At 38.4% G+C, this 27668-nt stretch overlaps 1 protein-coding gene across 4 annotated transcripts in view; it reads right to left on the minus strand.

The window, feature by feature from the left end:
• Positions 1 to 3405: 3405 nt before the first annotated feature.
• Positions 3406 to 27668, minus strand: part of csw (corkscrew) — a 244848-nt gene continuing 220585 nt past the window's right edge. For 3 of the 4 annotated variants that reach the window (XM_065232563.1, XM_065232564.1, XM_065232562.1), the window contains 7 exons: positions 21928 to 22220; positions 21352 to 21870; positions 21186 to 21276; positions 17696 to 17885; positions 16309 to 16449; positions 15997 to 16061; positions 3406 to 4856 (listed from right to left, as the gene is read on the minus strand). In XM_065232563.1, coding sequence (XP_065088635.1) covers positions 4798 to 4856; positions 15997 to 16061; positions 16309 to 16449; positions 17696 to 17885; positions 21186 to 21276; positions 21352 to 21870; positions 21928 to 22220 — 1358 coding nt within the window. In that variant the 3' untranslated portion in view covers positions 3406 to 4797. The remainder of the gene's footprint in view (positions 4857 to 15996; positions 16062 to 16308; positions 16450 to 17695; positions 17886 to 21185; positions 21277 to 21351; positions 21871 to 21927; positions 22221 to 27668) is intronic. The other variant, XM_065232565.1, reaches the window with a different exon arrangement.

The raw sequence follows: 27668 nt of genomic DNA on the forward strand, positions 1-27668 counted from the left end.
CATGGAGCGGGAAGTAACGCACATATGTCGAAAAGTTGTTTGCGATTAACAGAGACTCTAGGAGCAATATATACAGCAGCAATACAAAGGCTCTTACCTTTAATGGTAGCCTGACATGCGACAACTTCAATACCGGGGAATTCGGGAAGATTCACTCTATAGAAGGAATGGCACTTTTTGATCCCCAAAAGTACCCCTCCTCCACGTGAATCCTCACGATCCAATCGAATAAGGGAGATCAATTTCTGAAGAGAGTCATGTTTCACAGAGGGCAAATGCATTGCAATTATTGTTATGGACTAAATACTTGAACGAATCTAGTTTCGGAATAAGACTTCGACACTTCCACTGTAGAACAGTGATCAAATCCCCGACCTCGTTTGGAAAATTATCCATCGAAGGTGATAGCTGCAAGAACGGGCCATTTGAAGTCAATTGCTTCAAGAAGGATTTCACAGTGGGAAGCAATGTGAGGACAATGCTTTTCAGAGGATCAGAAATGTTGAGGTATTTGAGAATACCGTCCACAATGTCATCAAATGAGAACAACCCAGATGAAGAAGGGGTTTCTGTTCTTAAAATTTTGGCATCAGGGGTTTTGGATGTCCCCGGAAGAGTTGGAAAATCCTGGATATAGTCAGTTCTGTGGAATCCAGGAGGAGGAGTAGCAGTCTCCTTTTTTCCACCACTCCTTGATTTGGGAAATTTGATTTGGGGTTCTTGATTGTCAACTTTCCGCGAACAGATGCGTTTTCGTTTCCGTGCAGAAAAACTGAAAGAAGTTCCCTCCTCAGCCAAGTCAGAGTCAGTCTCGTCATCTGAGAAACCTGTTACTATATTGCCACATATTTATCCTTCCTTGATGAATTTGTTTTACGAACATGTTTTACTAACACAACCTGTTTTCTATGACAAAACTATATTCTGATAAAATTGGATCATTGCCTAGACCAACTATTGAAACTAAAGAACAAAACAATAGGCCACGTGTCTGGAATAATATTAACTTGAAGAATCTGAACTCAAATGAAAAATATATTCCTTATTTACTTTCTAATAGGAAAATTGATCACAGAGCTCATTTGTATCGCATAGGTATTGCTGACAACCCTAATTGCTTATCATGCGGATTCCTCGAAGATCTTGAGCATATATTTTGTAAATGTTTTTCAATCAGTCATGGAACTATTTTATTAGACATTTACGAAACAGATTTGCTCCTCGTTTAATGCAGTTTGATAGCTCCAACCTTAGAAAAGTTTAGCAGGGATGAAAAAAATATGATTCTTAGATAATTTGTTCAGTTTAGTCAATATGTTTTGGAAACAGAACGACATATTCCGGAGTGATTTGAGATTTGGGCGTAATTGCATTTGTAAACAAACAAGTCAATCACATTTCTCGCGAATAAAAGCTCAATCTCGAAAAGTAATAACACTGTGAGGTACACGAAACGAAAATCAATTATTTTTTTCATGTGTTTCACTTATACATTTTTGCCAAAACATCAGCCTTATACATTCCATAAGACAAACCACATAGATCCTACAAGTATGCATAACAGGTATGTGTGATCGCTTATACATTTCATTTGACACATGATCTTCATTAACTTTTTGCAAGGCGTCTGCTTATTAGTTGACTTATACATTTTATGAATAATCAGCAATAGAAATTTGCCAAAAGGTATAAGGAGATTTCTATCCGTGTAGAGGATCTAAAATCACTCCGGATATGATCTCCTTGTCTAGCTTCAAATTCTACTTAGAAATAAATGCAAGTGATTAGTTTTAGAATAGCTTTGCTTGTAAGACATGTTTGTATGTTAAAATTAGAATAAAGATTTTATAAAAAAAAATTAAAATGGTTAGTTTGGTTGCAATTAAAGAGAACTAGAAATGAAAAAAAAACAAACTGAAACAGGATAACTTGTTGGCATTTGCATTTCTTGGGTTTCGGTGGCCGCAATCAATTTATCATAAAATTGATCATCAAATACATGCAAATGAAAATCATCTTCGAGTTTGTTGCCTTAGGATACCAGAATCCGACGGACGCAATTGTCTTTCTCTTAAAAAATCACTTATGCGACACATAAAACTACTTGATGCGTATGAAACGATTCTGCGAAGGGACACTTTCGGAGGTTAGTTTCAGCTTAAAAAAAAATGACAAATAGCGCACGACCGGCCCTACTGTGTTTCGTTATAACGTTTATTCATTTTGTTTATTTTTCTTTCATATAATAACTACTATCTGTTATACTCTGTCCGATAGAAGGTAATTTAGTATGTTAATTTTTTCACGTAATTCCTAGTATTTATCTTTTTTTTTTTATTATGCCTGCAGAGTTGAAAATTTGTTATTGTTGTGTGTGTGTGTGTGTGTGTGTGTGTGTGTGTGTGTGTGTGTGTGTGTGTGTGTGTGTGTGTGTGTTTGAGTATCGATTTTCGATTAAAAAAATCACATTCAGCTTGGAATTTGTATCTTCTTTCTACTATTTTTGTTTTCTCTATTCACTCATTAAAGATGTTATAGCAATATAGGTTAATCTTAGTAATCTCTTGTAATCAGTTTTAATTTTAGTTTTTATTGGTTTCATTCGGTGTTCTGGTTGTTTTTGTTTGTATCATCTTATTTTTTTACAATCCTGGAACAACGTCCTCAGCTGACGCCTTTACTTTCAAAGCTAACTAAGATTTCAAAAATACTAACATGGATAAAAACGGGAAGAATTGGCGTCGAATGTGTTCCTCTTCGAGGAAAACCGCATTTGACGCGGAAAACAGGGAGCGAATACTCGTAGTAGCAGTAGTAAGTAGGCGTGTCGTTTTGAACAAACGTAACGATGACAACGCTCTATTGTCTAGAGACATAAGTAGAATGCACTTGTTGGAAAATCAAAAATACTGAGAAAAACATAGATTGACGCTCCGATCCCGGTAGGATCTGAACCGGAACGGGATTGCAGTTCCGTCCTAACAGTCGGTGATTGAGTATTGGTTTTGTGGCTTACATTTATCGATTTGAATTTTCGACTAGTTACAAAAATATGATGGTATTAGGCTCTCTGTAGGTTTTTAGTTTGTAAATCGACCGTCGATTGTTTGGCGCCGTCATACAAGTAGTGAATATGTTCTTCGAATACCGTATCCTAAGGATTGATTAGAATGGGGCTTGCTGCCCCGGAACCTGCTGCTAGTAAGGTGGGGCAAATCACTACTGTAATACATTCAGCACATTTATAATTCTTTGCTCTCTTGGTTTCTACTTATCAAACTTTTGAGTATTAACTATTTCGTTCAACACGTATTTTGAGCGTTTCCGGAACATATGAATACGAACGCAAGCAAAAATTCCAAACGAAAAATCAAAGGAAAATGTGATACCAAAATAAGAAAAAGATCAACCCAACCGAAAACGATGCAAGTAAATCGATATATTCTTTCTGCTTCCACTTGTAATAACTCGTAACATATAACATTACAGTAAGATTTCGTAGTAAAAACCGCTGCATTTCTGCCGCGTCTCGGGATGCAATTTTTCTCTCCGTGTAAATCCAAATGTCTAGCAAGTGAGTTCCGTGTTGATTCTTCTCGATAAAAACAAAGAAAAAATATGGATCCTAACATAAAAAAAATAATGATTGTAGCGGTGCGATACAATTGATAAAGCCTTACAAACTAATTCTCGTTCTGCTCCTCCGCCCCCGCGCTGTGGTGGCGAAGCTCTATAACAAAAGACCAAAACAAACGATTTTGTCGCACATTCATACCGCGAGAGCGCGCGCGCTTCTAGTATGTAGTATCTCATATATGTTTTGCATTTCATTTCGCAGCAGGCGTGGTCCCTTTTGGGCAATCCTAGTTGTGCCAAAATGAAGCACGCCTACTCGGTTTCAATCATAATCACATTTGCAGCTTGTATTTTGTTTTTGTCTAGTTATCTTTCTCCGTGTGTTTATCATTGATTTTCAATTTAAACATCCGCTGAGCTCCCCTAAAATTCTCAATTGTTTTTGTTTTTTGTTTCCCCCTAACACAGCACGTGAGTTACACTCGCTTTTCTTTATCGTTTTGTTTCGTTTAGGTTGAGAGCTCAGTTTGTTTGTGTTTTTTTCCCGCAATGGAAAATTTTGTAATTTGTTAGACTAGATACACTAATAATAAATCTGATTCATCTCGGTCACGCTCCTACTTTACCGTAAATTGTTATGACATTTGAGTTGAGACCCCACTTTCGCCTTGTCAAGCATTTAGAGGAGCGATTTGTATTTGTGTTGGTGGGGCGACGCGCTTGCACTTTTTGTTTTGCCACTTTCTCACCCATACCTCAATTATTCTCTCGTTTCTGTTGTTTGTTGGCGTGTGTGTGTGTATGTGTTTGGAAAACAATCAATAAGGTAAACAATGAAACAATCTCATACCTTCTCCTTCTCATAACATGTTTCCATTCATCTGATTCTTGAGTGTATTTGTTGTATTTCTCTGCGTGAGTGTTTGTGTTTGTGTGTGTGTGTGTGTGTCGTCGAATATATTGAGAGGTGCATTCTTTACGTGTGTTTGTGTGTATACATATATTTATATATTATCCTACACTTAAAACATTCCATTCTCCGTTGCGTTCACGAGTTACTCTGTATCACTTTTTCTGTGTGTGTGTGCCCGTTGCGTGCCGGCTTGTTTGCATTTGGATCCGCGTGTTTTCTTTCTTTCAATATTCTACCAATTCATGCTGGTAGCTGTGTTTCGTTTTTTTCTTTCTTTCAATTTGTATGAAGCCTTAAAAATCCATTTGTCATGATTTCCTTGGTGGTGTCGGTGGTGGTCGCGATTCTTTGGGAATGTTCTCATATACTGAATTTGGATTGGAAGATTGAGGAAGAATAAAAAACACTTTAGCATTACTCACAATGTAGGCGGTGATCACTTACAATATATTTTATGCCGTTTTCGTTTTTACTACACTTCACCGGTTTAGTGTAAGCAGCAATAAGCGCGAGTCATTGACAGCTCATCATCATTTGTTTGTAAACAAAGATGCAACCGATAGCTACACCCTGATTTTTTTTCGGTGGTTTTTTGGTTTTAAAAATTTCAAAACATTACGATGCTTTCGCGAGAACAGCAAAAATTTATCATCAGGGTTCAAATGTTTTATCACACAGAGGTAACACGGAAACCATGGCGAACCAACTCTCACCAGTGACAACTTCTGCTCTACAAAAAAAAAACGCTGCCGATGATGAAGAGCACAAGCAAATAGAGAACGACTTTTCTCAGTTCCAGTTTCAAAAACATTATTTGATAATATTTTGACATTCGACTTTGCTCGGGTTACTTATACATATATCTTATATCTTACTTGCTTACAAGGATCTTCTTAAAAATTTCAAGGATCTTACTTCAGAAAAGTATCAACAATTTATCAGGGTCCAACAAAATCACTTTCAATCGAAGCTGTCACCCATCACTCTCAATTGAAAGTCATTCTGTCTTCTCTTCGAGCAGATCCCCTTCAACATCAACAGAACCACTTTCGATCAGTTTTCATGCTGTTTGTTTTGGCTTGACTCGTGTTCATTTGGTCTTTCATTGTCGCATTGAAGCGAAGCTGTTCGGGCAGTTTTACTAGCTTTTGTTGATTGTTCACTTGGTTCATTTGAGCGCAAGTGCATAGATCTGTGCACATGGATGTTAAATTTATCATTGTCGGGTGGTTTGTTTACCCATCAATATGGGTATTTTTGAAATCGGGAGACGTCTAGAAGCCGGAAATCGATATACAACGACATTTTGAAATCCAAGATGGTGACTTCCGATTTCAGGAAAAGTGGGAAATACTGATGCCGACTCATCAATATGGGTATTTTTGGAATCGGGATGACGTCTACAGATCGAAAATCGATATGCGATGCCATTTTAAAATCCAATATTGGCTTCCAGTTTAAAAAAAAAAAGTGAAAAATGTTGTCAAATACCGATTAGTATAGGTTTTTTTTTAAATCGGGATGACGTCTAAAGGCTGAAAATATATATCCAACGCCATTTTGAAATCCAACATGGCGACTTCCGATTTCAGAAAGAGTGAGAAAACTGTCAAATACCCATCAATATGGGTATTTTACGAATAAGGATAACGTCTAGAGGCCGGAAAATAAAGACCGACGCCATTTTGAAAATAAAGATGGTGATTTCCGTTTTGAAAAAAAGGGAGAAACACAGTCAAATACCTATCAATACATTGATAGATAGATAGGTGACGTCTAGAGGCCGGAAATCGATATCCGACAACATTTTGAAATCCAAGATTACGATTTCAGAAAAAGTATGGGTATTTTTGGAATCGGGGTGACGTTAGAGATTAGAAATATACATGCAACGCCATTTTGAAATCGAAGATGGTGGCTTTCGATTAATGAAAATGTGGGAAATACTGTCAAATACCCATCAATATGGGTATTTTTGGAATTGGGAAAACGCCTAGAGAATGAAAATGCATAACTGACGTCATTTTGTAATCCAAGATGGCGGCATCCGATTTAAGGAAGAGAGGGAAATACTGCCAAATACCCATCAAAAGGAAATACTGTCAAATACCCATCAATATGGGTATTTGAGGAATCAGTATGACGTCTAGAGGCCGGAAAACAATGACCGACGCCATTTTGAAATCCAAGATGGTGGCTTCCGTTTTCAGAAAAAGCGGTAAACACAGTCAAATACCTATTAATATTGGTATTTCTTTAATCGGGGTGACGTCAAGAGGCCGGAAATCGACTTTTTGAAATCCAAGATTACGATTACAGGAAAAGTGGGAAATACTGACGCCGACCCATAAATATGGGTATTTTTGGAATCGGGGTGACGTCTTGAGCTTGGAAATAGATATGCGACGCCATTTTGAAATCCAAGATGGTGGCTTTTTGTTAAAGAAAATGTGGGAAAATGTGTCAAATACCCATCAATATGGGTATTTTTTTAATCGAGGTGACGTCTAGAGACGACATTTTGTAACCCAATATGGCAGCTTCCGATTTCAGAAAAGTGTGAAATACTGATGCCAACCCATCAATGCGGGTGACGTTTAGAGATTGTAAATAAATTCGACGTCATTTTGAAATCCAATATGGTGGCTCCCGGTTCATGAAAATGTGGAAAATACTGTCAAATACCCATCAATATGGGTATTTTTGGCTTCGGGGTGACGTTTAGAGGATGGAAATTGATCACCGACGAATTCCAAGATGGCGGCTTTCAGTTTAATAAAAGTGAGAAATACTGACAAATACCCATCAATATCCAGCTTTCCATGCTCGGTAATGCCGGCCTGTTTGTATGAATAAATGTATCCTTCACTGTGCTATCTGGAGGTTCGGATTTTTACCCCTCAGAAGAAAATGAAACAACATACGCCCTCCAGTTAGTGTCAAAAAGGACAGTGAAGGATCTTTATCTTTATCTTTCTTTATTAAAGAGACTTTCAGCCAGTTCATCTCTGCCAGTGAAGAATATATTTATTCATACAAACAGGCCGCCATTACCGAGCATGGAAAGCTGGATAGGTATTTTTGGAATCGGGATAACGTCTAGAGAATGAAAATCAATATTCAACGCCATTTTGAAATCCAAGATGGCGGTTTCAGATTTCAGAAAAAGCGGGAAATACGGATGCCGACCCATCAATAGGGTATTTTTGGAATCAGGGTGACGTCTAGAGAATGAAAATTAATATTTGACACCATTTTGAAATCCATGATGGCGGCTTTAGATTTCAGAAGAAGTAGGAAATACTGTAAAATACCCGTCAAAATGGGTATTTTTTTAATGGAGATGACGTTTAGAGAAGGAAAATCGATATCCGACACAATTTTGAAATCCAAGATGGCGGCTACGGATTTTAGAAAAAGTGGGAAATACGGATGCCGACCCATCAATGTTGGGTATTTTTGGAATCGGGGTGACGTCTAGAGAATAAAAATCAATATTCGACATCATTTTGAAATCCAAGATGGCGGCTTTACATATCAGAAAAAGAGGGAAATACTATAAAATACCCTAAGATATGGGTATTTTTGGAATCGGGATGACGTCTAGAGAAGGAAAATCGATATCCGACACAATTTTGAAATCCAAGATGGCGGCTACGGATTTTAGAAAAAGTGGGAGAAACGGATGCCGACCCATCAATGTTGGGTATTTTTGGAATCGGGATGACGTCTAAAGAATGAAAATCGGTATTCAATGCCATTTTGAAATCCAAGATGGCGGCTTCCGCTTTCAGAAAAAGTGGGAAATACGGATGCCGACAATAAGGGGTATTTTTGGGATCGGAATGACGTCTAGAATGAAAATCGGTATTCAACACCATTTTAAAATCCAAGATGGCGGCAACCGATTTAAAAAATAAATGGGAAATACGGATGCCGACCCATCAATATGGGTATTTTTGGAATCGGGGTGACGTCTGGAGAATGAAAATCAATATTCGACATCATTTTGAAATCCAAGATGGCGGCTTTAGATATCAGAAAAAGTGGGAAATACTGTAAAATACCCTAAGATATGGGTATTTTTGGAATCGGGATGACGTCTAGAGAAGGAAAATCGATATCCGACACAATTTTGAAATCCAAGATGGCGGCTACGGATTTTAGAAAAAGTGGGAGAAACGGATGCCGACCCATCAATGTTGGGTATTTTTGGAATCGGGATGACGTCTAGAGAATAAAAATCAATATTCAATATCATTTTGAAAACCAAGATGGCGGCTTCGGATTAAAAAAAGTGAAAGTACGGTTGCTGACTCATCAATATAGGTATTTTTGTAATCGGGATGACGTTTTGAGAATGAAAATCAATATTCGACACCATTTTGAAATCCATGATGGCGGCTTAGATTTCAGAAGAAGTAGGAAATACTGTAAAATACCCGTCAAAATGGGTATTTTTTTAATGGAGATGACGTCTAGAGAAGGAAAATCGATATCCGACACCATTTTGAAATCCAAGATGGCGGCTACGGATTTTAGAAAAAGTGGGAAATACGGATGCCGACCCATCAATGTTGGGTATTTTTGGAATCGTGATGACGTCTAGAGAATGAAAATCGATATTCAACGCCATTTTTAAATCCAAGATGGCGGCTTCCGCTTTCAGAAAAAGTGGGAAATACGGATGCCGACCCATCAATGTTGGGTATTTTTGGAATCGGGATGACGTCTAGAGAATGAAAATCAATATTCAATGCCATTTTGAAATCCAAGATGGCGGTTTCAGATTTCAGAAAAAGTGGGAAATACGGATGCCGACCCATCAATAGGGTATTTTTGGAATCAGGGTGATGTCTAGAGAATAAAAATCAATATTCAACATCATTTTGAAATCCAAGATGGCGGCTACGGATTAAAAAAAAGTGAAAATACTGTAAAATACCCGTCAAAATTGGATTTTTTTTAATGGAGATGACGTCTAGAGAAGGAAAATCGATATCCGCCACCATTTTGAAATCCAAGATGGCGGCTACGGATTTAAGAAAAAGTGGGAAAAACGGTTGCCAACCCATCAATGTTGGGTATTTTTGGAATCGTGATGACGTCTAGAGAATGAAAATCGATATTCAACGCCATTTTTAAATCCAAGATGGCGGCTTCCGCTCTCAGAAAAAGTGGGAGAAACGGATGCCGACCCATCAATGTTGGGTATTTTTGGAATCGGGATGACGTCTAAAGAATGAAAATCGGTATTCAATGCCATTTTGAAATCCAAGATGGCGGCTTCCGCTTTCAGAAAAAGTGGGAAATACGGATGCCGACAATAAGGGGTATTTTTGGGATCGGAATGACGTCTAGAATGAAAATCGGTATTCAACACCATTTTAAAATCCAAGATGGCGGCAACCGATTTAAAAAATAAATGGGAAATACGGATGCCGACCCATCAATATGGGTATTTTTGGAATCGGGGTGACGTCTGGAGAATGAAAATCAATATTCGACATCATTTTGAAATCCAAGATGGCGGCTTTAGATATCAGAAAAAGTGGGAAATACTGTAAAATACCCTAAGATATGGGTATTTTTGGAATCGGGATGACGTCTAGAGAAGGAAAATCGATATCCGACACAATTTTGAAATCCAAGATGGCGGCTACGGATTTTAGAAAAAGTGGGAGAAACGGATGCCGACCCATCAATGTTGGGTATTTTTGGAATCGGGATGACGTCTAGAGAATAAAAATCAATATTCAATATCATTTTGAAAACCAAGATGGCGGCTTCGGATTAAAAAAAGTGAAAGTACGGTTGCTGACTCATCAATATAGGTATTTTTGTAATCGGGATGACGTTTTGAGAATGAAAATCAATATTCGACACCATTTTGAAATCCATGATGGCGGCTTAGATTTCAGAAGAAGTAGGAAATACTGTAAAATACCCGTCAAAATGGGTATTTTTTTAATGGAGATGACGTCTAGAGAAGGAAAATCGATATCCGACACCATTTTGAAATCCAAGATGGCGGCTACGGATTTTAGAAAAAGTGGGAAATACGGATGCCGACCCATCAATGTTGGGTATTTTTGGAATCGTGATGACGTCTAGAGAATGAAAATCGATATTCAACGCCATTTTTAAATCCAAGATGGCGGCTTCCGCTTTCAGAAAAAGTGGGAAATACGGATGCCGACCCATCAATGTTGGGTATTTTTGGAATCGGGATGACGTCTAGAGAATGAAAATCAATATTCAATGCCATTTTGAAATCCAAGATGGCGGTTTCAGATTTCAGAAAAAGTGGGAAATACGGATGCCGACCCATCAATAGGGTATTTTTGGAATCAGGGTGATGTCTAGAGAATAAAAATCAATATTCAACATCATTTTGAAATCCAAGATGGCGGCTACGGATTAAAAAAAAGTGAAAATACTGTAAAATACCCGTCAAAATTGGATTTTTTTTAATGGAGATGACGTCTAGAGAAGGAAAATCGATATCCGCCACCATTTTGAAATCCAAGATGGCGGCTACGGATTTAAGAAAAAGTGGGAAAAACGGTTGCAACCCATCAATGTTGGGTATTTTTGGAATCGTGATGACGTCTAGAGAATGAAAATCGATATTCAACGCCATTTTTAAATCCAAGATGGCGGCTTCCGCTCTCAGAAAAAGTGGGAAATACGGATGCCGACCCATCAATATGGGTATTTTTGGAATCGGGATGACGTCTAGAGAATGAAAATCAATATTCAATGCCATTTTGAAATCCAAGATGGCGGTTTCAGATTTCAGAAAAAAGTGGGAAATACGGATGCCGACCCATCAATAGGGTATTTTTGGAATCAGGGTGATGTCTAGAGAATAAAAATCAATATTCAACATCATTTTGAAATCCAAGATGGCGGCTACGGATTAAAAAAAAAGTGAAAATACAGTTGCTGACTCATCAATATAGGTATTTTTGTAATCGGGGTGACGTCTAGAGAATGAAAATCAATATTCGACACCATTTTGAAATCCAAGATGGCGGCTTTAGATTTCAGAAAAAGTGAGAAATACTGTAAAATACCCGTCAAAATTGGATATTTTTTAATGGAGATGACGTCTAGAGAAGGAAAATCGATATCCGCCACCATTTTGAAATCCAAGATGGCGGCTACGGATTTTAGAAAAAGTGGGAAATACGAATGCCTACCCATCAATATGGGTATTTTTGGAATGGGGATGACGTCTAGAGAATAAAAATCGATATCCGACACCATTTTGAAATCCAAGAAAGCCGCTTCCGGTTTAAGAAAAAGTGTGATATTCTATCAAAACCCGTAAATCTGTTTTTTTAGAATCAGGGTAACGGTTAGAAGCCGGAAATCGACGTCATTTAGAAATCAAAGACGGCGGTTTCCTATTTGAGGAAAATTGTCAAATACCCTAAAATATAAGTATTTTTAGAACAAGGATGACACGTAGATGCCGAAAATCGATGTCAGACGCCATCTTGAAATCCAAGATGGCGACTTCTGTTTTCATAAAAAAGTGGGAAATACTGTCAATACTGTATTTGCGAAATCCCAGTAACATTTAGAGGCCACAAACCGATGTTGGACGCCATTTTAAAATCTAATATGGTTCAGCTTTGGTTCAGATAAAGTGAGAGATACTGTCAAATACCGGTCAATGTGGATATTTTTGGAATCGGGGTGACATCTAGAAGCCGAAAATCGATATCCAACGCCATCTTGAAGTTCAAGACGGTGGCTTCCGATTCCATATGAAATGCCAAATACCCTACAAATGGCGTAGAATATCGATTTGCGGCATCTGCGCGTCGTCCCCGTTCCGAAAATACCCATTACAGTGGTTTACAAATAAAATTAAAACAAAATAACTTCAATGTTTGATCCTTATGCTCAAACGCTGATCCAAAAATGTAGTCAAAAAAATTTTCAGTAGGATAGTTTTCTAGATACAGCTAAAAAACGACATTTCACTCTAAAAACAGTTTGTTTGCTAAAATATAAATATCTGTAATAAAGCTATATGAATTATGTTTACGCCAAATTATAGGTGAAAAAATTTGCTTTCGATCAACTGAACCTTTGTTTTTCAGTTAGATTAGTGGTATTGTTGTAAATTAATAGTTTGTTTAGTTTTTTGATTTTCTAAGATTGGCCATTGGATTTCAGTTAAATAATTATTTTTTGTTGTGGTAGTGCCAACAATACCACTAATCAACCTGAAAAATGATGTCTAGTTGATCAAAAGCAAATATTCTTATCTTTAATTTGGCGATAAAATATTTGATATAGCTTCACTACAGCCGGAGATATTTGTATTTTAGTAAACAACCTTATTTGAGTAAAATTTAATTTTGAGGGCTATTTTTGGAACTAAAGAACCACGAAATACATTTAAAAATGGCCAAAAGCTACCAACATTTTAAAAATATCTACTTTCAAACCGCTACATCTCGAAAACGGTGTGACTTAGAACAAATTTACTAAGGTGCTTTTTTATTGTAAATTTGATGTACTTTCATTATAAAAAGTCAAAAAAGTCATTGGACAAAGTTTTAGATTAGTTTTTAATAAATCATAACTTTTTTGTTCAACATTTCTCCATCTTGACCTATAGTGCAATAGATGACATTTTTGTCCCCTAAAACATATCAACAAATTAAAATAAAAAGAAAAATCCTTTTTTAAGAAAAAATGTTTTTAGGATTTTATTTAAAATTTAAAATAAGTTGGATCATTTTTTTAGACTGCTTATTTTTTTTTCAAATAGTCTCATCCATTATCTGCAATATTGCGCAAGACACCAAACCGATCGGCCAAACAGTTTTCGAGTAAAAAATTTCTGAAAATAAGCTTGACATTTTTCTATAAGCCCTTTTCAACAAAAAGGCTGGATTCAAATTGGCGATATTAATAAAAAAAATAAAAAAAATAAACCGATTTGCGAATTCGTAGGGAATTGCTCAGCTGTATCTTGAAAACTATCCTAGTGAGATTTTTTCTGACTGCATTTTTGGATTCAGCACACGATTTCACATGGGAAATGACCACCACTGTACAAAGTTCAAATATGATGTAAACCATAGTTATCTTAGGGTATTTGACATTTTTTATGAAACCCGATGGCCGCCATCTTGGATTCCAAAATGGCGTCTAATATCGATTTTCTTCATCTACGCGTCGTCCCCGTTTTGAAAATACCCATATCTTAGGATATTTTACCCTTTTCTGAGCCTGATGGCTACCATATTGGATTCCAAAATTCGGATTTTCGGCGCCTTCGCGTCTTCCTCATTCAAAAAATTCCCATATCGTAGGGTATTTGAGACTTTTCCTGAGCCCGATGGCCGCCATCTTGGACTCCAGAATGGCCTCGTTAATTTAATTTTCGTTTAACATTAAATAACATTTTATTACTACATACAATCCCTATTACTACATACTATTTTCACGCGACGCGTGAAAAGTCGAATGAGCCCCGAATTGAAGTGAAAGTTGAAAAAAAAAAACAAAGGAAGCCGTTTACGAGTCATTCATTGCGTCAATTGAAACAAGTATTTGCTTCAAATGAAATGAACTGCTGCACTTGACGAACTAAACAAGCGATAGCCAAGTCATTTTTCGAAAATGCAGAACCCTGACTTCAGATTTTAAATTTGGTTCCGCTTCTCATTTTTCGTTACGGCAGATTGTACTACTCTAATTCTTTGAATTCTGAACATCCTAAACTCTGCCGGGTTCCGGTGGGATTAATTTAAGCTTTTACTAAGCAATGCACGCAAAACAATATGTGAATTTTTATATCACTTTCAAGTGCACATATCTAGATAAACATTTCAAAAGGTCCTATCTGCATTGATCGATTCTCTTCATCGACTTTCTCTTTCGTCAATAACTCAGCTGCAAAACCTTTCCCTGTTGTATTTGACGTTTTGGACGTTAGATGAGAACCTCCTTTATCATACTATGTGGTAGAATTAGCACGAAATCTGCATAGCATTGGTTATGAAAAGAGAAAGTCGATGAAGAGAATCGATCAAAGCCAATAGGACCATTTGAAATGTTCATATATTATAACTGCGAACGGAATGAAATAAATTTCACATAAATTCACATTAGAAAGAATTAACTCATTATTGGGAGAAATGTAAGTGTGTTTCCAATGGAAACCACGTATTTTTTTCAGTTGAAAATAACAGCAAATCACTTCATTTTAGATTGTATTGCACATCGTTGTTGATGTGTCAAGCATACTGATATTAAAAATCTATCACTTTAAATTCAACTTATTTATCCTTGGATCATTATCATGTTTGCTGAATATGGATTTAAATAATACATTGCCTTGTTCATACTGCAAGCCTTGTTATATGTTATTCAGAATATAACCATGGAACATATATCACATTACTACTCAGATCACATGTGTCCAAGTGATATTGAACAACATTACAAGGCTTGTAGTAGAAGTAACATTGAGCAGTCAATTTGATAAGTTTGGCAATGTTTTGTTATAGAAATTATCTGAGAAATACACTATTACTGAATGCAGCAACAATTTCGTAATACTCGCGCTCATTATTTCGGGTGGAAATGGAGAATTATCGCTTTCTTGCTCTTAATAAATTTGTTGTTGACTTGCCATCTTCGCACAGTAATGTTTGGCATGTGCGTTTTTGACATTTGCTTCCAAAAGCAAAACTAATCAAATTCACTGAATGAAAACAGTGGTGCCAATGCAAATGATAATGATTTTGTTTTAGAGGTGTTATACAGTACATATTTTTCAAAGACAAATCACTTTGTTTCAAAACGCAAATCTCTTGAAAATCAATGATAAATCACTTCAATTCATAGTGTCGTGCCGCATGACAGACTGAGTCAAGTGCAAGAGCATTTGGATTAGATGTGACAACGCCGCGAGTGCGGTGAGGTGACTGGATTTCACTAGTGAGATTAGTCTCCGGGCAAACAAAATAGAGAGTTACGCGGTACAGAATAGACCTCACTGTTCTTATTTATCAGCTAAACGAACTGTCAAAAAGTGCAGCCAAACGAAGCATAAGCATATTTTGTTTCGTTTTTCTCGCAATGGCCGATCAATATATAAACAGTACATATCAAGCTGAACAATGCATTAGGTCCTAAGTAACATTGACAGATTCTCTTCGTCGACTCTTTCTTTGAATCCTCATCGCCATGATATCTAGCATCTAATACGAAAAACACGACAAGAAACGGTTCTGTATCCAATTAATCAACGAAATAGAAACTCCCTAATGCTCAGTTCAGCTTGATATCTTTAGTTTCGAACACTTTAGTTGTTGCTATGATGATGCGAACACACGATTGCTATGATTCCGGAAAACATTTTTGACCGGAGACTTCAATGCTGCGGGAAGCAACGAACTTCAATTCAAGAGTGCCTATCCAATCATTCCGAGCGGTAATTAGATTGATTTAACTTAACTAGTTGTACATACCTGATGAAGGATTGTTCAAGTCAGTCACAGCCCTCGGTAGTGGTAATTGTGAGTCGGATGTCGACCTGCGCAAGAAGACGAAACACAAAGTTCAGTACTCCCATAACTGTGCTAAAATATCAGCGATATGACGATTGAACAAATTCAACTACAGTTACACTAGAATTTTGTTAGTAAATCATCTACTACACTACAACACAATGAGCAACTATTCTACCAATCGAAAAAAAGTGACTGAAGAAAATCCGATTCGTGTTGAATTCGAGCGAAGAAAAGAAGTAATAATCAAACGACAACATCTTACACAAGTACCTAGTGGTGTGATTATGCGAGCGATTGTTTTGCAAGTCTTGTCTTGTGTTTAAGCTAAGTGTCGACAGAGATGCTGGTAGGGCGCCAACAGTAGCAGCACCGGCAGGCGAACGCTGCAGTTCATTGCTATCACATGCATATCTTTATTTGTCGTGATTAGTTGGTTGGTTGGTTCGTTGGTGGCAGATAAGAGAAGAGAAAAAAGAACAAGAACAATTGTACACACTCGTCTAACACAAGCGATAACGAATTACACACTAAGAACTGTGTTTGCATCGACCGTTCTGGATGGCCGTGTCAGCTTTGAATGCCCTGAATGTAGGCAATCGATTCACACATTCCTCGATCGATCAGCAGATGGCGCTGATCGATTTTCGCATTCAAACGGAATCGCTCAACTGTCGAGTGTCGGACGTTTTACAATTTAACTAGAAACTAGATAGGATTAGACGGCGAGAGCAGACAGAAAACCAAACCAAAACTAGATGGCACTGCCACAGCCAATGGCGACGATGGCGAAACGTGCCCTGCTTTGCTGATGCAAGGTAATACATTTCAAGGTCACGCAAATCGCGACACGATTTCGCGTTCAGGACGGTGGGGGTGAACTCAGGCTGATCTAATTAGCATTCCAAACGGGGTATGTGTAGGTAGTTAAGAATCGTTCGTTCGTGAGTTGGATTTAGTTCCACAGAAGGTACACACGGAAACTTGACGTTTTTTTTTTTATTATTTATTTCAATTTGATTGATTGCCACTGTCCTCCGGCGGCTGCGACCAGGAGGAGCATGGTGTGATTATTGTTTTATTATTAATAGTAATATCACAAAATGGCTGGTAGTTTCTTAGCATTATTAGTGCATCTGTTTTTCGCTTCGGCATTGGGTTGGTTTTCTGTTGCTCAGTTTTTATTCGCTGTTAATTTGTATAACGAGAACTACTCTCTATAAACGAGTGGCCAACGCGCTGGAATGTTGCGGAAAATATTGCATGCACTGTCCGCAACTTTACGGAGCCAATTTCCAGGTTTTATTCTAACGAATTCCATTGTTTGTGCTTTAGATATTATCTTTATTAAATTTTTACAGCTACTACACAGTAGTACTCTTTGAGTTAATTTTTGCAGCAAACATAATTAACATTCCGGAGTGCCTCTCGCAAACAATCCAGCCCGCACACACTTTGATTATTAAACAAAAAAAAAACATTCACACACACTCAAACTGCACGCACACGCAAACAACTTATAAGCTAGTGTTAACTAATCCTAAGGGCGTTTAAAGCAATAATCTGTGTCTGTCTGTCAGTTGGTTGAGTGTAGGTGGTGCAGAGGACAGAGAGAAAGAGGAGCGCGAAACCACATCAAACGTAGATCTCGTCAACGTACTTAATGTTGGTGTACTCCCGGCCGACCTGGAGGCTCTGCTGCTCGGCTCGCTTGCGCTGGAACAACGTCTGGATGTAGTGCTGCACGGCAAAATACACGAACTTGTACTGCGCTTCGGTTTGGACCATGCCGGAGCGTTGTGACCGCACCATCTGGATCGTCCGCTGGATGTCGATTTCGCAGTCGAGACCTGAAACGGTTTTGGGGGAACCGGTTAGCTTGGTTTTGGGAAAAAGAAGGGTGTTTGATTCGATTTTTTTACGGTTCGAGGGGTCTTCAGAACAAATCAGCGACGGGCTTTAGCTTTAAGTTTGCGCGTGAATTCGTAGCTCTAAGTTCACATTTAGCATACAACCTAATGTGATTGATTCGAAGAGGTCGGAACTACAACCGCAGCATTTTCCTTCAAAATTTGCCTATGTTTCAACTACCTGATACTTCACTCAGAACTCTTTTCAGGATTTAGTTGTAATGTTCTGTAGATTTTCCTTAGCATCCTTCCCAGCTTTTTTCGGAGTTCCCCTAAAATTAGCATTCTCTGATATTCTCTTGTAGTTTCCTTTATAATACTCAGTGTTGGGAAAACATTAAAAAATCAAATGTCATCAATGCCCAAGATCAAGCAAGTAATTTCGGGTGAAATTACTAGCTGTGAAATCGTAGCTACGAAATCCAAGCTAACAACCCTCACCAAGCTCAGGGCCACCTTTAGTTCAGTTGGTAAACGCAAAGCTACAAAGCAAGATCATGCTGGAGGAGGTGGCTGGGTTCGATTCCCGGTTCAGTTTAGGAGTATTTCTGCTGGAAAATTTTTAGGCTTCCCTAGGCATAGAGTATTATCGAAGACAACAAATCAAGAAGACTGGCAACTCTTCCATTTTCTCATACGAACGCTATGAGACAGGTACAATCGCGTCATCTGCCGCTCAAAGGTAAATGCTTCGAACGAATTTGATAGCAAAGATTACATCCTCAGAAGAAGGGTTTGTGTATTTGCTCATTTTTCTATGCGTTGCTTCCACCTTCACTCAAGCACAGCGCCATTGTATCTGTCGCTTGGATTCTGGGAAAGTTGCCAGTCTTCTTGATTTGTTGTCTTCGGTATTATTGTACTTGCCACACAGTTATCCTAATGCAAAAATGATACAGCTCTCCATTAATAACTGTAGAAGTGCATCTAGAACACTAAGTTTAGAGCACGTAATTAACAATAAGCTTGAAATGCGAAGAAGAAGCAGAAGAAGAAGACACCAGCTACAATTCTAACCAAATCGTGAAGGGTTTGAGGTTCATAGCTTTTGCTTTACATCCGAACGCGACCCGAAACTACCGTCACTGTTGGCAGCAGTAGCTTTGGCCCGGCCATCGGTGAAGAGTAAAAAGAGAGAGATAGCAAACTATACTTTCTCTTTCTAAGAAAACGAAGTGCAACGGAATCATTTTTTGTATCGAGTCAACTCTCAGCTTCTTTTTCACATTTTGTATATCACCCCCATGTTTGTCTTTTTCATCAATACGTCGCTTAGTTCGAGATCACGAGCACATTGCTCGAAAAAACCTTGTGTTCTCAGCCTCTAATCTGCCATCCGTTTGTTAAAATTTGTTACCCCTAACCTCGAGATAGCCGCGAGTAATCGGCCCCCGCGTTACTAACGTTAGTTTTAAGTAATTTTGTAACCCAAACGATGGATATCGGCTCCGCAAAACTACGGCAAATGAGCCTGGAAAAATAACCACATTAAAAAAAAAATTGTGAATAGTCTCGCAATATCAAAGGAGCTTGTAAAAGAGCGGAAAAATATCTTTTGATTGATGATTTAACCAACACTGACAACAATATCAAAAATCTCTGCAGAACACTCTAAAACATTCTTGGAATTTATCCTAAAATTGTCTTCGTTTTTTTTTAATGATTCTTCCAAGACTTCGTGTTGAAGCTTTTCTTTACTCCTCTGAAATTCTTCTCCGAATACCCCCAAAATTTTAAGGGAAACGTTTCTAAGAATTTCTTGGGAATTGTAGCCTCAAAATTCTATTTCCTTTGTGTTTTTCTCGGAATCCACTTGCGATTATCAACTTTTTTCTTTTCTTTATTATTGAGTTAATTAGTCAGTTGGATAGTTCAGGAATTATCATCCAAATTTCCATGAAATTTGCTTGAAATTTGCTCCAGAATTATTTCAGAACCACACGGTCGGTCAGAGTCAACTTAGCTCAAAAGGAATTTACTCAAAAGTGAGTTGATTTTCCGGCAAAACCCCGGAAATATTTCTAGAACAAATTAGAAAAATCCATGAAAATTTTACTAAGTCTAGGAATATAGGGTGTCCCAGAAAGTATAAGCACCCTTTCAACTCACCGCCATTTCTACCCCAAATGAAGATTATCAGCTGTTCATCGATGTGTATTGTTCTTTACTTATTGCACAACAAGTTGTGCGAGTGCATTTTTTTTACAAAATCATCAAAATGCTAGGCATTTCCCCGAAAAAGCGCAAACAGATCGTGCACAAATGGTGCACTATTCCCAACCAGAGACGATGTTATAAAAGAGACGCGCGGAGAGAATAAAAGTAAATCTGGTTGCACGGCCAACTAATTTCTTTTTCTGCTAGGTTTGGCAACTCGCAATTTTGTGTTTACTTCAAGTTACTTTTAATTTGAGCGACTGTCGTCTGCTTCAGCATCACGGTAAAATGAATACGTTTTTAACCGTATCGGTAGTATCGCTATTCAATGGAAGTATTTGAAGATTCAATTTTTGACAACTCTGAGTGAAACCAAATATAGCACATTGGAGGGTATATTCTACGGAGCGTTGCACAAAATTATTCAATCTGCGATTGTAGCTTCCTATCATGTATTAGTGAAATCTGTCTTTGACACATTTTACTATCTTGAAAAATTACACCGATCTTTGTAACAGAGCCTATGTAGATGTATTACGTTGTGCTGGAGCAAATATTTTGAGAGAACATAACGAGAATTCAGCTGGTGAATAACAATTTCACGTTTCATACGCAAATTAAATTATAATTATTTAAATCTCAACAGTTAACCAGCGTCCGGCTGAAAATCTCCTTAATCAAGACAACCAACATCAACAATTAAATTCAACACCAATCTCAATACTTCCCACGCTTTTCTTCGTGAAGCGCTTGTGTTTATTTACATTGCTCGATTGGAACCGCGTTTGACGGTTCGACTGGAACTTTTGGCTTCAGTCTTCGCGCGTCTCTTATTTAACATCGTCTCTGGTCCCAACCTATCAGTAAGGAAGTTGCCAAACATGGAGGAAGTAAGTATCGGAGCAGTCCGAACCGAAGTGATGAAGTTACCTTCGAGGACACACCGAAATCTGGACGTAAATAAGCCGGGACCGTTGGACCGGAAGATCACCCATTAATGTGATTTTGAGCCAGAAGACTCCTTTCCTGCAACAATTCCCCCGATTTGTTCTGAATGTTGCCAACCCAAACCCTCCATCTTACCTTCCCGGTCAATCTGGTCCAGAATCATATCGATCACAATGAACGTTCCGGTTCGACCGATTCCCGCGGAGCAGTGCACACAAATGGGACCCTGGAAGTAAGCAAAACAAAAAAAAAAGATCGTCATTCCTCCGAGTCACCCGACCCAAACTTCTTGATGCCCTACCGGTGCCAAACCCTCCAGCTGCAGCTGTTCCTGCCGGGCGTTGACGTCCTGCAGGAAGTTCAGCACGCAGCCCGGATCCGACGGAACGCCGTGATCGGGCCACACCTGGAAGTGGTACTGGAAGATCTTCCGCTCGTCCTGCCCCCGCCACGAGAGCAGAAACTCCCGCAGCGTGTAGTCGGCCGTGCTGGTCTCGTTCAGGCAGGTCACCTTGGCCGTGCCCCATTCCTTCGTCTGCTGCGGGTCGGGCCAGTACTTTTCGCACTTCTTCTTGCCCCGTTCGATTTCTTTGGTAGTCATCACTATCACCCGAGTGTTCTCCTGCCAGATCATGTTCCAAAAGTCCTGTATCGTGTTAGCCAGGCAGCCCTGCGTCGCAATGTACGTCTTGAAGAGATCCTTCTCGTCCCGTTGGCTGCCGGCGCCGCCGGCCAGGACGTTACTGGTGGTTTTCGACTGGTTTTGGTTCTGCAGCTGCAACCGGGACGATGTGAGCGAATCGTTTCGTTTGTGCTTGGACTGTGGGAATGTATGGGGAAATTAGATTTGGTAAATGTGTTTGTGTTGGGAACCTACCTCGTTGGCCTTCATCGAGCACTGGGAGCAGGGTTTGTTCAGCAGTTGGCAGCTCTGACAGTTCTTCGTCGGCTGCTGGTTGATGCTGGCGTAGGTGATTGCGGCGCAGTTGTTGGAGGTGGTATTACTGGTCGAGTTGTTGTTCTGGTGGCCCTGCTGGGCCAGATTCTCCGACGACGAGTTCATGTCGTTCTGCTCGGCTTCCGTCGGTTGCCGGATGTAGTTCGCATTGATGTACTCGGCTCCGGACTGCGAGTTGTCCACGTCTTTCAGCTTCACCCGGGTGTGGTCAACTGCAAGGAAATAATCATTATCAGTAACGGAAAACGACCCGCAACGACATTGTTGCACTCCAAGGGCTTATCAAGTTTGTGACCGCTGCTGCCGTGACAATGGAAACGACCGCAAAGATGCAGGCGTTGCGCAAATGAATTCAAAAATCGTGTTCCCCTCTAGTCCTTCTCCTCCTCCGCTCTGCGGTTAAGTCGTTAAGAATTGCAGATCAGCACCGCGCAACGAATAGACAGATCAAAACAAACAAACAACTGTTAAAATGAGCATTAAAATTAATGTACAACGCCACCGTCTAGAGGTAAAATGTCACTTCCGCAAAGGACTGAGATCAGAATGTATGAACCGGAGTAGCGGAGAGCACATTATGGAACACTACATAACGGACCGAGAGACAGAGAAACGAGGAACAGACAGATAAGATCAAATAGGTGTGCGGTTGACAGAGTGAAACGATCTTGAAACGGGACCTTCAATGTCTGGAAGTGAATCTCGGAATGGATTTGTTTTGTGGGTGGTCAAAGGTAGTGGAATATGCCAATTACGGAGACCCAGAATCGTGAGAAAGTGATTAACAATTGCATGGATAATTCTGATGAATGTTGGCGTCTTTAGTACTCTCGTACGCAAATGTAACCACGAAGATTTATTTCAAATTTGAGTTAGGCTCTAGGGCACTAGTGTCATAACTAGCACACTTACACCTATTGCTCTATGATGAAGTTTCGAGTGGTATAAGTGGTCTTCTTAAAACTGCTGAGCTCCGAGAAATTCAGGGAAGTTCAGAGAAAAACAAAGAAGTTCAGAACGTTTTCGAGCAATTTCGAAAACTTCACGGAAGTTCCAAGAACTCTAGGGAATAACCAAAATATTCAGAGAAGTTTAAAACAAAACTTCAGGTAAGTTCCGCGGATTACAGGAAAGTTCAGAACTTTGGGAAAGTTTATGGATCTTTAACGATAAATTCCGAGAGCTTCGGGGCAGTTCTATAAACTTCAAGAAAATTTCGTAAACTTGATAAAGATCAGAGAACTTTATGACAGTTCCATTTACTTCAAGAATAGTTGAGGAACTTCACAAGAACTTCGATAAAACTTCTGATAAGTTTAGAGAGCTTTAGAACAGGTTAGAGAGGCCGTTCGATACAGGAACTTCACAGATGTTTCAAGAACAATTTCCGGAAACTTATAGAACTATGAAGAAGTTTTAAAGATCCTTAGTATTAGGTTCGAATTGTTTCAGGGCAGCTCCATGGACGTATGGAAAATTTAAAGAACTGTTCCATTAAATTTAGAAAATCAAGAGCTATACAAAAATTGATAAATCTTCTATTAAAGATGGGAGGTTATGTGAACTTTGGGACTATTCTGAGAACTTCAAAGCAGTTCCATTAATATCAGGGAAATTGCGGACACTTCAGGGAAGTACTGAGAGCTATAGATCAATTTCTTGGACTACATTCAGAAAAATAACGAGAAATTTCAAGAACTTCCAAAAATTAAAGATATTCCAGAGAACATCAGGGAAGTTCAGAAAACTTTAGAAAAAAATGAGCAGTTCCAGGTAAAATAACGAAAATGAAATGAATTCTTGAATTGACCGTCTTTAAAGTATGAAACTTTAAAATATAATCATTTTTCTCTACAACTTTATCTCAGACGGAATTTCAATAGTAGTGCCATTATCGTGCTACAATTTTTCTTTTTTGAAAAATTCCAATGGCGCCATTTAGAAAATTTCACAAGACCCAAAATGACCGAATTTTTCCAAAAATGTGAATCATTGCCAATAACAAACAATTATGCAAATCGGAGAAAGTCGAGTTTTTCCGATTCGTCATTTGGCGTGGAACTGCTGATTTCAGAAACTTCTCAGCAACTCCGATAAATTCAAGGAAGTGCAGAAAACGTGGAGATGTTAAGGGATATTTAGGGCAGTTTTATTAATTTAAGGGAAATTTCAGAAAAATCCTCAGAAGAATAACGAAAACTTCAGGGTGGTTGATGATGATGACGATGATGGTCCCGCCTCTTACCCCTTAAGATAATCAAATATGACATTTTAACCAGCAAACAAACACAAATTGGTTACAGTTACAAATTGTTTAGGAACTTAAAAGAAGTTTCGAGGAATGAAAGAAAGTACCGATGATTTCGGGGAAGTTTCATGAACGGACTGCAGAATATCAAAGTTTTTTTTTAATCTTTATTTTAGAGGTTTTTAGCCTAAGGCTAGTTCATCTCTAGGAATACCAAGATAAGATCTGATAAAAATTCGGCTCTCCATGGAAGCTTCGAGAACTTCAAGCAAACTGGAGGAACTTTTAAGAAGTTCTATGAACTTCAGGGAAGTCAAGAAATTTTCAGAGAAGTCCAAAAATGTTTAGAAAAACTGTGGATACTTTATATAAATTCCAAGAGCTTCAGACATGCTTGGTCTAGAGATCTTTAGACAAGCTCAAAGATCTTAAGGGCAGTCAAAATAATTGCAGGAAGCCGCAGGCTTTTGGGGAAGTTTAAAGCTCTGTAAAGGTTAGTTTCAATAAATTCATGACAGCTCTATGACTTCCAGGGACATGTCGACAAGTTCTTGGAACTGCAGGGAAGTCCAGAGAACTCCTGAGAAATTTAGAAAACTTCATTCATATTTTGGAAATTTCACAGAATTTCACAAATTTTTAGGCTCAGTCTACAAATTTTGCAAAATATAATTGCCTGAGATTTCCAGGTTTTTCCAGAACTTCATTGGAAAATTTCAATGTACATTGAATAAAAAAAAATTAAAGTGGATTTTTGAAATGGTTCTCAGAATTCCCTAGGATTCCTTCTTTGAGTTCTTTAAAAATGATTGCAGGAACAACCTTGAAATTCTTCATTGTATTCATTTAAAATTTACCTCAAAACGTCGTTGAACATTTTCTTGAAACTCCTCAAATCTTCTTTGAAAGACTCATAACAGTACTTTTCGAATTATCCTAAGAATTTCCATTGAGTTCTTTTCAGAATTTCCATTGGATTATAGTTCTTCTCTTGGAATTCTAGTTACAAGTACGTTGGAGATCTCCTTACAAATCGCCAAAAAAAGTCAACTCAAAATTACTTTGCAGTTTTAGTCAGAGCTCTATTTGAATTCCCTTTGGAATTACCCTGAAATGCTCCACAGAATTGTCTTGTAAATTTACTTTGAATCCCACTAAGGATCAGCGTTGTCCGATATACCGATTTATCGGTATTTTTATCGATTTTCGAACTTGATACCGATTTCCAGGTTCCTAAGAATACCGATTTTTGAGATTGTGACCGTGCTCATCTTGGTAATTTACGGAAATCGTGATAAACTTTTAAAAGGTATATCATAATGCTCTTTTATGACGTAGGATTACGCATTTCGGCAACATATTGGGGGAGCAATTTCAAAAAACCAAAATCGAACGCGTTACGAAAAGTGGTCAGGTTTTGACCACTTATAACTCTGTCAATAGCAGATGAATTTTAATTCTAAACAAGCCAATCGATTGGAAATTTTTCTACGAATCTGCTGAGTTGAATACCTTATCAATTTTCAATATGTCACTACTGAAAATTACACAAATGTCCAACTGTTGCAATGGTGATCAAAATTATCACCGATTGCCTGCAAAAAGCGCTTTCCCTAACACAGATTTCAAAATCGAATTCCATCCGGTCTCGCCGAAGGGTACACTGCTTATTCAATCACCGTGTGTGGTGGTGTCTGGTCGGTCGTCATCAGCAGCAGCAGCGAGCTGCTGCCCATATAAGCGTCCATTCACCGAAGAAGAAGGAAGAAGTCACACCACTACTGATCGGATTCAGTTGCTCGTCTTGAGCCGCTGTGGGCCAAGCGCGTCACTCTCGTTTCAAACAACATACTGCTCGCCAGCCTCATCCATGTTGAACACCCCAATAGCTCAGCATTACTCAACCATTGCGACAAACCGGTCCTTTTTAGGATCACCATAAATTATTGAATGTTCGCCCGCCAAAGCTCTTTGACTATGTACTCAGCAACCAAACGTTTGTGGTCAAATGCGTAACAGTATTGAAGTGGTACATACAAATTCTCGCAATGACCGAATACCACATGTCCAATTAACCAGAAACACTTTGAATTAAGGTAAAGTTTTCTCGAACTTTTGATTGAACGCGAATGGAAAATATTAGCAAGAAATTCTCCGAATAAATTTTCACTTTTTTATTTTTTTTTTGTGCACGAAAATGCATAATTTTGTCATCAGAAAACGAGGGCTTTCAGTGATGGGAAAAAGTGGTTTCCCTAACACAGTCATCGAATATTGATACCGAACACGTAATCAGACGTCTAATCTACGGTAGTGTCTTGCAAGTTTATTTAATCTTCCCTTAGAATTTTCTGCCACCTTACCCAGTAAGTTATTTTCCGACTCCTCCTGGAAAGTTATTTCGACTTAAACCGGAAACTTCTTCTGGCTTCGCTCGAATGGTTCTTCCGTCTTGTCCCGCCATCCTTAGAAGTTTCTACCGATTTACACCGGAAATTTCTTTCGACATCCCCCAGAAAAGCTCTTTCTTCCGGAATCTGTTTTCCCAACTTCTAGATGTTTCTATTGACTGTCCTGATATCGGCTGGTTTCTTCCAAACTACCTTAGGAAGTTTCTTCCAGCGTCTCCAGGAAGTTTCTTTAAACTTCTACCGGAAGTATCTGTCGAATTCTCCCAAAAGTTTCTTTCGTCTTCCTCTGGAAGTTTCCGGAGGTTTTTCCGACACCTTTTGGAAGGTTTTCCCGACTGGATTCCCTGGAAATGGCTACCTCAGGAATTTTCTTCCAATTTCCGGAACCTTTCTGGCTTACTCTTGATTTTTTACAAAAGTGTGTTTAAAGCTATTTTTTTTTTCTTGGAAGTTCCCCGGATGTTTTCCGACTTTTCATAGAACTTTCTTCAAACATGCTCCAGAGGAGCTTCTTTTTTCTATCTATGGAAGTTTTTTTCAGCTTCCTTCAGAAGCTGGTTCAAACATTCCCTGGAAATTTCTTCCAACTTCTCCTAGAAAGTAAATTTTCCGTTCTTAGTCCAAAAGTATAAATACTCGACTTTAAGAGTAACGGCAAACTAATTAAAATACTCAAAACCGATAAATACCGATTTTTCTATGATACCGATAAGTTTGAAAATAATATGACCACACTGATCAGGATTGTCTTGGGATTCCACTCAGAACTAACGTCAATCTATCCAGCGGGACAAACTTTGTTCGAAAGTAGTATATTTTTAAGGGATGCAAATAAAAAAAACTGTTTTTGGTCCTCAAATTGGCTAGAATGCACTTAAGTATAATGTTTTTTATATGAAACCGGGCTTAAATTTTCCGAGGAATCCAATTCCGTGCCAAGAATTCATATATAAAACGATTTAAAAAGTTTAGTATAAGCATTTAAGTGAAAATAATAGGTA

This window comes from Ochlerotatus camptorhynchus, unplaced genomic scaffold, assembly GCF_037179485.1.
Source record: "Ochlerotatus camptorhynchus isolate MF236.1 unplaced genomic scaffold, CSIRO-AGI_Acam_v1.1 ptg000370l, whole genome shotgun sequence".
Lineage (NCBI taxonomy): Eukaryota > Metazoa > Arthropoda > Insecta > Diptera > Culicidae > Ochlerotatus > Ochlerotatus camptorhynchus.